Below are 13,851 nucleotides of genomic sequence, written 5' to 3'. Positions count from 1 at the left end.
GATTTAGATGATAATATTAAAATTTCCCCAAGTCTAATGTTTCAAACACCAGGTGTATCATGATGGTCTAGCGTGTGGTGAACTGGTTTTCTTTAAGGGAAACAGGAGGGGCGCGTGGGGAACTGGTGACCAGTGATCACGTCAGATCTGGGAAACTCGCTGCGCGAAGGACCAAAACTCAAGTTCAGATTGGGCTAGGCCTACCCATATTGACTAAGGCTGATGCCTTGTTGCCAGGCCCAGCCCAAAACAGCTCACAGGACTGGCAGGAGGGCTTCGGGGCTCGCACTTTTCTGTTTTCAGTGAGCCGCCTCTCCTCCGCCTTGTTTCGCTCCATTCCCCGAGGTCGAGGGTACAGGTTCCTCGTGTTCTTCTCCGAATCCCGACGCCGCAGTCAATTCTTGGTTGTTGGTTCCCACCTCCACCTTCTATCCCACACGGTGCTGACTTCCGGGGGGCCAGGGGGATCAGAAGTTCAGAGCGCGTCGTTGCGTAGCCGCTGCTGTCAATACACAATACACAGAGCGACAAACAGGGGCGTGCGTGCATTGGTGGATTAAGCGCAGCAGATGCGCCATTCCTGTGCGCGAGGAGCGCCGATAGTCGGCAGCCGCAGCGCGGAATGGGCTCGAGGCAGAGGCGGCGCTACCACGGCGGGTGCGCGGCGCCGGGAGCGGCGGCGTGTTGGGCGGCGGCGCTGCTTCTTCTCATGCTCGCATTCCACTGCGTCCTGTCGCCGCCGCTAGGCCACGGAGGCCGCAGCGATCCTCTCCGGCCCCAGAGCCCCACGTTTGTGGTACGCCAATCTGAAGCTGCGATTTTTATTTGCCTCATTTGTTCAGGCTATGCAATGATCTCGTATAGTTTTTAATCTGGCTGTTACGTGGATGACTGGATTCATTTCGCATGTTCCCTTTTCTGTAGCAGTCGAACAATCTGGGTGAATTGCGCAGGAATGTGCTTGCTATGGATACGAATGCGCACGCTTCTAACGTTATAGTAAGTGGCGTAAGCTTTGGGAGTCTTCGAGTTATGTTTTGTGGTTACTAATCTGACTGGATGACCCGCAAAAGAAAAAAATCTAACTGGATGTGTAGTGTGATGGGAGCAAAATGGGGGAAGAACTCTGGGACTCGGGGACAGGAAACGACTTCTACGGTTGTAGCAACGCGAGCACTGAGTTTGCAGGTGAAGAACATTTCTAAATGTTTAGTTTCAATATCTGTTGCTTATTGTTCTATGTTTGAGCTTGCAATTGATGGTGATTGAGATAATAGATGGCATGATAAAAGAAATTTTATTTCGATGATGTGGCAGGAGCTGAAGCTAACACCGAATCAAATAGGTACTTGATGATTGAGGCTAGTGGTGGGTTGAACCAGCAACGAACAGGGGTAAGGAGATAACATGAATCATGTCAAATCTTGGGTTTTTTGGTTTAGTAAACATTGGATCTTCTAGTTAAATGCCAACAAGTATGCTTGCAATATTTGTTTAGCATTACTATGATTTTCTTCATTGTGAGTCTGCAAATCTGAGAGGAAGCATTAGCATGTGACAATAGGCTTTGGCAGTTCCATCCTGTCGGTGTCCTGACCCGACGGGCCGGACCCAACTAGTGATGATGCTGCGTGTTCCTCGTCCCAAATGTTGATGCAAGAGGCAACACAGTAATGCACGGGTTTAACCTGGTTCCGGCCGTGGGGCCGTACGTCCAGCAAAGGGGTGTGCGAGAGCATTGTACTATCTTGCACCGAGGGTGCCTGTAGTAGGGGGTACAAGCGAGGCGAGAGAGGGAGGGAAGCTCCCAAGTCTTCTGCTAGAGGAGGAGTTGATTGAGGCGAGTGCCAATATCGGGGCTCAGATGAGCATATGTGCTCTGTGAGTAGTGCTGAGCGTTGTGTTCTACCGAATGGGCCGGCCCCCTTAAGGGAAAGCCCGCATCCTCTTTTTATAGACACAAGGAGGGACGGTGTACATGCACAGGGGATCGTGGAAGTCGTCGTCCTCTCCCCGAATCGCAGGGGTGCAGTGGTCGAGCACTGTGGGAAGTACACTGTGGGGTATGGCGCCGGACGTGGCAGTCGTCCTGGGCATCGTCCTTGGTCTTGCGGAGATCGCGCCGGCGTCCTGGCGGCTCCAGCGGGCGGCGTGGTCGTTGCTGTGGGGGTACCGTCCTCCAGGCGTGGCGTGACGGCGTTCCGAGGGTCCTACAGGCCAGGGTCTTGTCCTGGTCAAGGTCGGAGTCGCTTCCAAGGGTCGTGCCCATGCCGTTCGAGGGCTCCGCGGAAGGGAAAGTACGAATGAGATATGAGGAGTTGGCAGTATAGTAGCTGGAGCAGTGCCGAGCACGTCTTGTACTGCGTCGCAGGTTCCCACAGTGTCGCCACAGCGTCCGGAATGGCGGAGCAGTGACCGGAGTTGGCAGACGAGACTCCGGTCACAGCCACTGTGGGGAATGGCGGCCTGACGCCGTCTGACCCGGGCGCTGTGGAGGAGTGGTTGGCATTAATGCCTCCGTACGGCTGGCGGGTGAGCGGAAGGGCCGTTTGTCCTTTCCGTTGAGGGGTGGCCTCGAGCGAGGCGGAGACGTTCTGCTTTCCCGAGGGCAGGCTCGCTACCCTCGAGCGAGGCGGAGGCGCGGGGCGCGGTCGAGGGCTTCGGCGGGGAGCCCTCGAGCGAGGCGGAGATCACCCCGCGGGTCCGAGGGGGGTGCGGGATGGGCCGCACTGCGTACGTGGGCCGCGTGTTGGGCTTCTTTGAGTCCTTTCCTTTCTTCCAGATTGGAAGGAGGCTATAGGCCTTCGTGGGCCCGGTTGCCAAACACGTGTTTGCGTTTTTAGGGCAATTTTAGTCCCTTGATTAGGATGCCCCTAATCATGGTACCCGACACATCCACTGTTGTAAATCTGTCTTGTTTATTTTATATGGGCACGTTCAGCGTGTACCAGCTAGCTTCACATTTCTACTAGATATGAGTGCTTGTCAGTAAAGTCAATGCCCTTAATTAGTTGCAACACGAGTTCATATTTTCATTTTTTTTTCCACATCATTGCGTAGTTTGACTAGTAAATTTTGCTAGCTCACCTTGTATTTTTGAACAATTGGATGGCTCCACTATGTACATTTTTGCCAATTTAGAGTTTGAAGTAGTGTGGTAAACCTGCAGTTCATTCTTACTTTTATTTTCAGATCATAGATGCTGTCGTAGCAGCACGCATTCTTAAAGCAACTCTTGTTATACCAAAGCTCGATCAGAAATCTTTCTGGGAAGATTCAAGGTTGCATACTTAACCTCCACTGTCCAATTATTCATGGTGCTGAAGGTGTGGAGCAAATTTGCTAACTTGTTTGTATTTGCAGTGATTTTGCTGATATCTTTGATGCTGATTACTTCATATCCTCCCTCTCAGAAGACGTAAAGATCATACAGCAACTACCTGATAGGATCAGCAAAAAGTCTCTCCCATACAAGATACGTGTCCCTAGGAAATGTACACCGTTATGCTATGAAAACCGAGTGCTGCCTGCTCTTTCGAAGAAAAATGTAAGTCCTTATGTTTCAGGATTCTATGTGACTATATGTTATCTGATTCAGTTTCACAACTATTTCTGGCATAGCTGAATTTTTATTAACATCTGAATGTTCAGGTGGTTCAATTAACCAAATTCGATTACCGGGTTTCGAATCGGTTAGAAACTTATCTTCAAAAATTGAGATGTAGAGTCAATTATCACGCATTGCGATTTACTGAGACAATACATAAAATGGGTGAAATTCTTGTTCAGAGAATGAGAGAGAAAAGTGGTGGACGCTTTATTGCTCTTCATTTAAGGTAATGTTTCTAGCCATCTGCACGCTGCTGTACTGCTATCCAATTAGATCTGCATCTGACCTTGTCTGCATTGTTCAGATTTGAGCCTGACATGCTTGCCTTCTCGGGATGCTACTTTGGAGGTGGGGAAACAGAGAGAAGAGAGTTGGGCACAATACGTAAGAGATGGAAGACTTTGCATGTAAGAAGTTATGTCTGATTGTGATCTTGTGTCATTTCTTCTAGTTTTGATGTGCAATATTTTCATGTTTGCTCTATGCAGGAAGCCAATCCTGACAGAGAACGGCGCCATGGCAAGTGCCCCCTAACACCGGAGGAGGTTGGATTAATGCTGAGGGCTTTAGGATTTGGAAGGGGTGTACACATGTATGTTGCATCAGGAGATGTGTATGGTGGAGAGGAAACTTTGGCACCACTGAAGGCACTTTTCCCAAATTTTTACTCAAAGGAGACACTGGCAAGCAAAGAAGAGCTGGAACCATTCTTGCCATTCTCTTCTCGCATGGCTGCCCTTGATTTCGTTGTCTGCGATCAGAGCAATGTGTTTGTGACGAATAACAACGGCAACATGGCCAGAATGTTGGCTGGTCGGAGGTATTTTTCTTTTGCAGTAGCGCCCACAATATTTTTTGTAAACGTTTCTTTTTGGCTAGTTTGCCTTGCACTCCAGGTAGCTAAGCATAGGTGGCATGTGAAATGCGCAGGATGGCACCATTTGGATATGGCTTTATTTTTTTATTCTTGCAAATGATGCTAGTTCTGAATAATGTTGTTTGTATGTCAGGAGATATTTTGGACACAACCGGACCATAAGACCGAACACTAGAAAGCTTAACTCCCTCTTTCTGAACCGAACCAGTATGAGTTGGGACAGCTTTGCATCCAAAGTTCAGATGTTTCAAAAGGGCTTCATGGGGGAGCCAAATGAGGTTGAGCCTGGAAGAGGTGGATTCTATGAGTACCCATTGGATTGCATCTGTAAAAAGAGCAATGCAAGAACTGAGCATAATAAGGATACCGCAGATATTATGGAGAACCATCTTACTGATAGAGAGGGCAGGGATCTGGACTTTATGGAACACACGCCGTTGCCAGCGGGTTCCTCCAATGAGACAGAATCGGACTATAGTCATGGCAACGGGTTGGACATCCCGGAGATGGATGATGTGATCTCAGACTGATCACAACCGCATGTCTTGCCTCAAAAATTATTCTTTTGTTCGTTTCAAATACATCATTAGTTAAGATTATTAGCGAACAGATGCTTTTGTACAGTTACAGGCCAGTGTATCGATCATTCGAACTTATACATCTTGTATGATGCAGACAGCATGGTTCTGTTCTTTTTTTGTTGGTTGTCTTCGTTCTTCGATGCTGTACATTTTTTCGTTGGTAGTTAACATATGAAACTTCCTTGCAGTTTCACTTGTGGTAGGTCATTTCATTTTTGATATTATTATTTGTAGGCTCTTAGTATGCTATGCACATCCTTCTGGGGAAATATAACAAGATCAGTGATGCGCTGCGCGGGTAAGAATTTCGTTCTGAATTTTTGAACATGTTGAGCGGATCTACTCTAAGCTCTCCCGATACGGCTTTCCATCCTCTCTGCTGCGTGGCCTGGCTCATCGTCATCCGGCGGCGTAGCAAGCCCAAATCAATCACAGCTCACAACTCTGCGTTTTCCTCCGTTTGTTGGAGGTGGTTGTTCAATTCGAACAATTCGAACTTGGAAGGGAATAAAAGATGGTATTTTTTTTTAAGATTACGTAATACAATTCAGACACTCACACAAAAAAATGGTAACTTGCATCGATTTTTTCCTATTTGTTTTTTTGTCAAACATTTGTAGCTTGCCTTTTTTTTTGTCAAAAATCAGTAACGTGATTCAGATTTGGCCATTGCATGGTTCAAAGTCGCTTAGGGCCTTGTTTAGCTGCTTTTAAAATTCCAAAACTTTACAAGATTCCCTATTACATGGAATGTTTCAACGCATGCATGAATTATTAAATGTAACTAAACAAAATAACTAATTACACAGTTTGTCTATAATTTGCGAGACGAATTTTTTGTGCCTAATTAACCCATGACGGGATAATAATTACCAAATACAAACAAAAGTGCTAAAGTACTTTACACCCAAAAGTTTACACATCTAAACAGGGCCTAGATCAAATTTAACCCTCACTCTGGCGACAGCTCTTGTTACCGATTTTGGCACCCAATTCAATGCCTAAACACAGCCTAGTCAGCAATCTGAAAGCTGTTCCGCCTGTTCGCACAAAGAAGCATGTATACAGGCTAACACTGCATTTCATGAACAATATATTGTTCCACTTCCACCATTGCTCACTCAAAAGGATTCAGCTATACTAGCATCAGGCAAGAAGGAAAAGAAAATCAACAGACTCACTGCACCGCCAGCACCGGGTGAGCATACGACCACCAAAACGGGCATTTTACCTACATCAACCTGCTGCTACGTTATACCTACTCTGACGGACGACGATGAGACTATTACCCAGACTACATGGACGAGCCTCGGTTCTGTTAGCAAACTCAGAAATCAGGATTCCGCCACCAAAAATTCTGTGAGCAGCATTTGCCTAGCATATTCAGCGTCAGATGCAATATCAGGCTGCTAATCTATGAGACTTTGGCATTCTTATTCTCTCTGGATGATCTTTCCTCTTCAGCATGTCTCAGGGTTTGCTCGAATGCTTGCAGCGAGCTGGAGGCGAAGCTTTGTAGAGCTTGCACAACACGCTGCAAGCTAGTCTGCAAACTGCTTGCGTCAAAAAGAGGATCCTGGTATGTTTGCGCGCTTGGAAGCCGGCTGTGCCTACCTGGTACCAGGGCCAGCTTCCTGTTCAGCACATCTGCCTCCTTATTGATCTCCACAGTCTTCCTTTCCAATATCTTGTTCCATCTTTCTCTTTCCCGGGTAGCAATGATCTGCTCCGTCTGTTCGACATTTTGTTTCTCCGACAGCTTGTGCACACTGGACACAAGAGCTTGCATTGAGGAAACCACTTCCTTCTCAGAGAACCGGTCCATGGCTTGAGACCAGCTGTTGCAGATGACAAACACAAGTGGAGCACCCACTCTTCCAGGTGAATAAGGAGCAACTCCATCAACTGTCTCTTCAGCCTTGTAGTTAAGACAAAGTGATAGCCATCCATTCAGCGCCTTTACGAAACTCCTCTGTTCATTCATCCAGGAGGAAAAATTTACAATCCATTTCATCAACTCCAGTTCAAGCTCCAATGCCATATCTCGACTGCTTCCGCCAGGGACAACTGAATCCAGGTTTTTTGACTCCGACATAACTTCACACTGTATCTGGTAGCAGTCCAACTTGTCTCGCCACATTCTCACAAACCTACAAAGAGGAACATCAGTCTTTTTGATGCATCCTAGCCTTGATGAAAATAAAGTACAGGATTGTATAGAAAATTTAAACTAATTTAAAGTTCTACTTTTGATAGCAGCATACTGCATACTAGACTCTCCATTTCCACGGGAGAATGCGCTAACAAATTTATGTGTAGTTGCATAAAACGACCTCATAGAAATGCAGGACTACTGGGGTTTCTTCAGCTGATTGTCATGCCATTGTGTTGACGATACAGTATGTTGAAATCTTATTATCACTGAAACTAAGACTGTTACTTTCTGATAGAGGATCTATATGATTATACATACTAGGTAAGCATATAACCAGTGTAAAGGAAGGAAACAGAGAACTAAAATGAAACATCTGACAAAATACTTCAGGATGAAAGAACAGAAGAGCATACCCTTGGATTAAGGCATTAATTTGTGGCCACAATTCCTCATCCCTTACTCTGTTTATCTTTTTGGAAACCTTAGCAATCACTCTTACAGATATTCTTAATTTTGTCGACAGTTTCCTGACCATATTTCGGGTTGCATCGATCTTGTTAGCTTCAGCACCTTTATGATCCAAGAACTTCAGTCGCTTTGTATTCTTCGCAAGCAGCAGACGCATTTTCTCTTCAGCCTAAAAGAGGAAAAGAGTAGAAAATTATAAATATGGCATAAAAAACTACAATGGCTGAGCATTGCAAGTAACGATGTAATATGGTACAAGAAGGAACATCCTGCATTATTGAAACTAGTGAACACGGATAATATTATAAAGTTAAAAACAAATATAAAACATGTTCTATTAGATACATCTTATAGACTTACAATAGCACTATACTGCAGCAAACAAGGTTCTAATTCTGGCTGTTTTTCCGAATATTACTTCCAGTTCTGGTCGGTCAGTCCCAAAAGGTACTTTACAAGGTGTAAAGTCAATAATACCTTTCCTTAAACAAGAAGCACGTTGGTACAAGATAGGCGGAACAGTTCTAAAATTACATGATTGGGAATGCATGTCTGTCTGATAGCGGGTGAGTATGGAGGAGGGGACCTGCATGCTGGCCTGCTAGGAGCATGGGTCGGGATCAACCTTAAGGATGTTTTTTTTTCTACACAAGATAAGATTACAAAACGAATTGCACTGCTGTTTCCCAACTTGAGCTAAGAAACTATCTGGTTAAGACTAGTATTCAGTGGCGATTGGAAGGGACCACTATGGAGCAACAGATTTGCTTTCTGACCTAATGCACTCTGAATAACAATTTCATGTATCTTCAATTTAAGTTGATACTTGACAATATATTTGAACATGGTGCAGGTACATAGACTAAAAATGATATGTTGATAAATGGACAACAGGTCATCCATAAACATTAAGGCACGCATACCTTAACCTCATCATACAATTTCTTCTCCCAAATATAGAGCTTCTGCAGTGTCAAAGACAGGCTCCTGCCTCCCAACACCTTCTCACCTCCAACATCCGAAAGCTCAACGCCTCCAAGGTCTGAATGCGGCAAGGCAATCGCTGACACCATGCGAGATGAAACTATTTTCCAAACATCAACAAGTCAAATCAAAGAATTGGGCATAAAGTATTCCAAATACGTGCTGAGTATTGGAAGAACAAAAGGCTTACCATGGTACACTGAACTCCGGTGATTGTACCTCCGCCTCCCGACCTCAAGAATCGGCGAAAGCGCCTTGACAGCATCTGCAGCTCGAACAAACTGCGCTTTGATCTCGCTGGCAACGTCTGAACCGCCAAAGACCCTCCGGGCAGTCGGCGCAGGCACCGCAACGTTACGCTGGGCGGCCGCCTGTTGCCGCGCCACGTTGCCCCCGGCAATCACCTCCTTATCGACGACAGAACACTCGTCCTCGTCGACCTCGGCAATGCTGCTGCTGACGCCGCCTAGCGAGCTGCGGCGGCTGCGGGCGCCGCTCCCGGGCGCGGAGAACTCGCCGGCCACCTGCTTGACGACGGCGTCGTCCTCCTCGAGCTCCGGGATGCCCTCCTCCTCCCGCACCTCCCGCGAGCTCCGGCTGGGCGTGTACGCCGCCTCGGCCGCAGCGCCGCCAGCGTCGTAGCAGTAGTTGTCGTACACGTCGTAGTCGCCGAACACGTTGAAGAAGTCCCAGGAGCTGGACCTCGGCGGCGACGGCGGCGGGGGCGCCCCGCCTGGCGCCGCCGCGGCGGGCTCGCCGCCGTACGAGTGGTGGTACTGCGGGTACCCGCCCCCGCCCGCCGCCGGCTCGAAGGAGCCGTAGTAGACGCGCTCCGGCGCCGCGGCGCGCTGCTCGACGGCGACGGAGGCCGGGGGCGGACGGCTCCGCGCGTAGTAGAGCCGCAGCGACCCCGGCGGGTACCCGCCGTAGGGGGGCTCGGGCGCGTAGCCGTAGTACCCGTAATGCGGGTACGGGAGCGCGTGCGGGTGCGGGTGGTGGGGGAGGTGGTCGTGGCCGGCGGGGCGGCGGGGCGGCGAGGAGGAGGCGGAGCCGGGCTCGGAGTCGGAGGAGGACGGCGCGAAGTTGATGTGCGACGAGGAGTGCGGCGGCGATGCGGCGGGCAGCGGCGCGGCGGCGTCCTTGCGCGCGGCGGGGAGCGCGAGCGGCGGGCGGGGCGCGAGGAGGAGGTGGAGCGCGGCGGCGGCGGAGGCGAGCGAGTCCGCGAGCGCGTCGTGCGCGTCGGCGAGCGCGTAGCGGTGGCGCACGGCGGCCGCGAGCAGGTCGGCGCGGCCCCGGCACAGCGCCACGGCCTCCTGCTCGTCCAGCTTGGACCCCTTGCACCCCATCGCCTCGGCGGAAAACGCTCGGTCGAGAACCTCGCTCAAAGCCTCGCGGTCGCGGCGCGGCGCGCCATGGCGCTCTCTCGTCGGCAACGGGACGTGCTCTGGGGGTTTGGGGGGGTGATGGGGAAATTATGACGTCGCGGACGAGGGAGCGAGCGAACCGAGGCCGGGCGGGCGGCTGGGGATTATATCGTGCGGGCGCCGGGCGGGTCGCCGAGAGGCTGGCTTGGCTGGTCTCGCGCTCGCCCGCCGTGGGGGTCGGGGGATGGTGGTTTGTTTGCACTCGCGCGGCGCCTCCTTTTTTCCGGGCGTGATGTGGCAGGCGCCTCCTGGTTGTTGGCTTGCGGCGGGCGGGGCGGCCTCCCCGGGGGTGGGGGAGGGAGGAGGCGGGGGGACGGGGAGAACGGACGAAACGAAGCACAGAGCCAGCCAGGGATGGACGTGGAGAAGGAAGGATCTCCTCTTCCTCTCGCGCTCGCGCGGGTGGTGTGGGGGGAACGTGAGGGGGGCCACGCGAGGAGGGAGGAGCGGCGGGCAGGCAACAGCACGAGGCCAAGGCCGCCTTCCTCTTTACCTGTTTTGTCCGGGAGCCTTTGGGGACGGGAGCGCCCCGAGCAAACGCGGAGACACAGAGAGAGGGCTCCGGCTTGCAGCTGCGGCTGCGGCATCTGCATGGCATGCAGCCGCTTCGGTGGCAGGCCAGCAGGCATTGACGCCTGTCTTGATGGCGCCGGCGCGCTCTCCTCCGCCGCGTACGGGCTTGACCGGTCTCCATCAGCGGATCCGCCAGGGTGCGCCGGACGCCGGCTGCCTGTCCTGTCCACCGCGGTGGCATGCCTGCTTGTGCTTGGAACGCCAGGCCGCCGCACCCGTAGGCCGTAGCAGCCGTGCAGGCATGGCATGGCATCCCACTGTGCCAAGCGACTGTTGGTTACTGTAAAGAGGAAAAAGTGACTGCCGGTACACGGGTTCCCCAAAATCTCCAGCTCTTCGATTTCGATTTTCAGTTTTCAACAGGGACTCGGGCCCTGTTTAGATGTTTTTGAAAAAAAATCGTAAACGCATTAAAGTGAAACGGAATCTTACTAATTTGAAGTACTAAATAAAGTCTATTTACAAAACTTTTTGCATGGATGGGCTGTAAATCGCGAGACGATTCTAATGAGTCTACTTAATTCATGATTTGCAACATTAATGCTACAGTAACCATCCGCTAATTATTGATCAAATATGGATTAATTAGCATCATTAGATTCGTCTCGCGATTTACAAACCATCTATGCAAAAAGTTTTGCAAATAGACTTCATTTAGTACTTCAAATGCCCTCTTTACATCTTTACACAATTTTGCAAAATGAACTAAACACCCCCTCAATCACCGTGTTCGGCTGGTCTGCAGCCCTCCAGCCCCTACAGTATTTCTCTCTCATACTATTCCAGCTCCAGCCTCCAGCCACCAGCCAGGTAACAATATTTTTCTCTTACATCATTCCAGCTCCAGCCCTGCCGAACACGGTGAATACGTTTCCGTGGTGGCACTAAAAAATGTTCGTAGCAGGTGGGGAGAAAAGGAGCATGGAAAACCGGAAACCAATTTTGAAAGGGGAAAAAGAAAAGTTACTGCCACCTCAATGATGGCTCGTGAAATGCTCATGCGCCAATGACAGGCTCGCTTTCCCTTTCCTTTTCCATCCCCTCCTCTTTTTATCCCCCCGTCGACCCATTTTTGCCACTGTTTTCACTACTCCATTCCGGAGCGAGTGATCGAGTCACTCGAGTAGGGAGCCCCCAGGACCAGCCCAATCCAATCCCATTGGGAACACCAAAGTGGAGGCGACGAGAGGGGCCGAGCGAAGCGTTGCACCAGGACGGCAAGATCGCAGCGCGCAACTCGCACTCCGCAGAGGATTTTGGCTCGGTGGCCATGGCACTTGCCGTTGCTGTGCTTCGGCTTCCTTTTCCATCGGCCGTGTTTGGTTTTTTTACCGGCACGTTTCTCGAGAAAAAAATCTCGCATGTATGAAGTATTAAATGAAGTCTATTTGTAAAACCTTTTCAGGGATGAATGTAACTTTCCGAGACGAATCAAATGACGGTAATTAATCGATGGTTTGCTACAGTGATGCTACAGTAACCATCCTCTAATCGCGTGGTCAAAAGACTCATTAGATTCGTCTCGCAATTTACACAGAGGTGGTTTTGTAATTAGACTTCGTTTACTACTTTAAAATTTAGTGGTCAAAGATGCTACAGTAATTTCACGTTTCCTACTCTGGGATGGGAGGCTCTCCCCAGAGTCTCTCCTCTGGAGCAGAGCATGTTTCAATGACGCGGGCCCCGTGACATCTGACTGATCTTTTAACCCCCATCCGCCACTGTTTCCTGTGGTTTCTCGTTTCAGGTCCTGTTTGGTTCCTAGCACAATTTGTGGTAGGGAACTTTGACCAATAATTATTAGTATTAAATGAAGTCAGTTTGCAAAACTAATTCCATAATCCCTGCGCTATTTCACAAGACGAATCTAATGAGGTCTTTGACCGCATGATTAGAGGACGGTCACTGTAGCATTACTGTATCCAATCGCGAATTTTTTTGGCTCATTAGATTCGTCGCACAAAGTTGCATCCATCTGTGAAAAATTTTTACAAATAGACTTCATTTAGACCTCAATGCATGAAAGATTCCCGCAGTAATGTTCATAGCACGAACGATCGAAACGGGGCCTCAAACCATCCCCCATCTCTCTCTGAGCTTGGTGGCCCTTTTTTTGGCCACTGTTGGCAATGGGACAGGCTCATTCGAGCAACCGCTACCGTCTGAGGTTCAGTCACGCATCACTGTTCGCCGCACCACCCTTCTCCGTTGGACTGTTGCTATGTGCTAATACGCGAGTGTGCGCTGCGGACACAGCAGGGTGGGGGAGCTCCAGTGCAGGAACAATGAACGGGACCAGCTGAAAAATCCTGGCGGCGCCGCGCGCATGGTAAAAATGCTAGGCTTGCATTGCACACAGGGGCGGAGCTAGGTAGACTCCGGGGGGTGCCCGGGCACCCACGCCGAAACAAAAACTCAATACTAATCATCAAATTTTCATCTTATAAATTAGAGAGCTAGCAGCAAAACCATAAATAGGGCACCCCCCTCGATTCAGTTCTAGCTTCGCCACTGATTGCACAAGAGCGCGGCCATGCGCGCCAATCGAGCATGCAACATTGGTTGGCCGGCCATGGGCAATCGCCGTCGGTGAGAAGAGGTCGAGCGCCATTGGCGCGCAGCGATCCAGCAGCCATATGATCCCGGTGACGGCGATGGACCTTGTGTGGACGGAGTTGCGTGTGGAGGTAACTACAACCGGTCGTCATCTTGTTGCTTCCCTTTATCTGGAAAGCAACATCTTACAACTGCTAATCCGTTGTACTACATTTTGTTTTCTCCTTGACATTTACTTGACCAAAGATTTCCGGCGCAGACACATCTAGGTTTATCTTCTGCGCATAGTATATGTCGTGGGCTTTTGGGGTACCCACAGCCGGGTGGCGGAACGCACCCGTCTTTTCCCCGAGGGGGAGTACTCGGGGAAGTGCTAAGCTATTAGGCCGATCTAGCTTCGGGGCAAGAACGCAAGAACATACGAATTTAGAGTGGTTCAGGCCGCCGGAGCATAATACCCTACATCCACTGCGTGGTGTATTGCACTATGAATGAATGGGTCTATCCTCTGCCTCCAAGTCTCTCTTTCTTGGACCTGCCTCTTCTCTAACGGGCGTCTCCCTTTTATAGAGCAAGGAGGACGCGTACACAGGCGTCGGACCCCGACAAGTGGGCCCAACAAG

General features: G+C 50.0%; 2 protein-coding genes across 3 annotated transcripts; one reads left to right on the top strand and one right to left on the bottom strand.

The window, feature by feature from the left end:
- The first annotated feature begins 128 nt into the window (after nt 1-128).
- Nucleotides 129-5,255, top strand: LOC120712197 (protein ROOT HAIR SPECIFIC 17-like). Of its 2 annotated transcripts, none has more exons than XM_039997918.1 (10): nt 129-796; nt 925-999; nt 1,098-1,188; nt 1,318-1,394; nt 3,193-3,281; nt 3,364-3,547; nt 3,652-3,836; nt 3,915-4,017; nt 4,099-4,430; nt 4,621-5,255. In XM_039997918.1, exons 1-10 carry the CDS (start codon nt 623-625, stop codon nt 5,015-5,017), a joined length of 1,707 nt encoding a protein of 568 aa, XP_039853852.1. In that variant the 5' UTR covers nt 129-622; the 3' UTR covers nt 5,018-5,255. The 2 variants fall into 2 exon arrangements, with proteins under 2 accessions (XP_039853852.1, XP_039853860.1); XM_039997926.1 differs by having other exon boundaries at nt 928-999; nt 4,621-5,101.
- Nucleotides 5,256-5,928: 673 nt separating this feature from the next.
- LOC120712190 (protein ROLLING AND ERECT LEAF 2-like) lies at nt 5,929-10,232 on the bottom strand. Its single transcript, XM_039997908.1, has 4 exons — nt 8,866-10,232; nt 8,615-8,775; nt 7,637-7,860; nt 5,929-7,218 (listed from the first exon to the last, which is right to left on the bottom strand). Exons 1-4 carry the CDS (start codon nt 10,019-10,021, stop codon nt 6,483-6,485), a joined length of 2,277 nt encoding a protein of 758 aa, XP_039853842.1. The 5' UTR covers nt 10,022-10,232; the 3' UTR covers nt 5,929-6,482.
- Nucleotides 10,233-13,851: the final 3,619 nt, after the last annotated feature.

Source organism: Panicum virgatum, chromosome 1K (assembly GCF_016808335.1).
Source record: "Panicum virgatum strain AP13 chromosome 1K, P.virgatum_v5, whole genome shotgun sequence".
Taxonomy (NCBI): domain Eukaryota; kingdom Viridiplantae; phylum Streptophyta; class Magnoliopsida; order Poales; family Poaceae; genus Panicum; species Panicum virgatum.
Note: the sequence above shows the minus strand (reverse complement) of the source record. Positions and strands in the feature narration are given on the sequence as shown.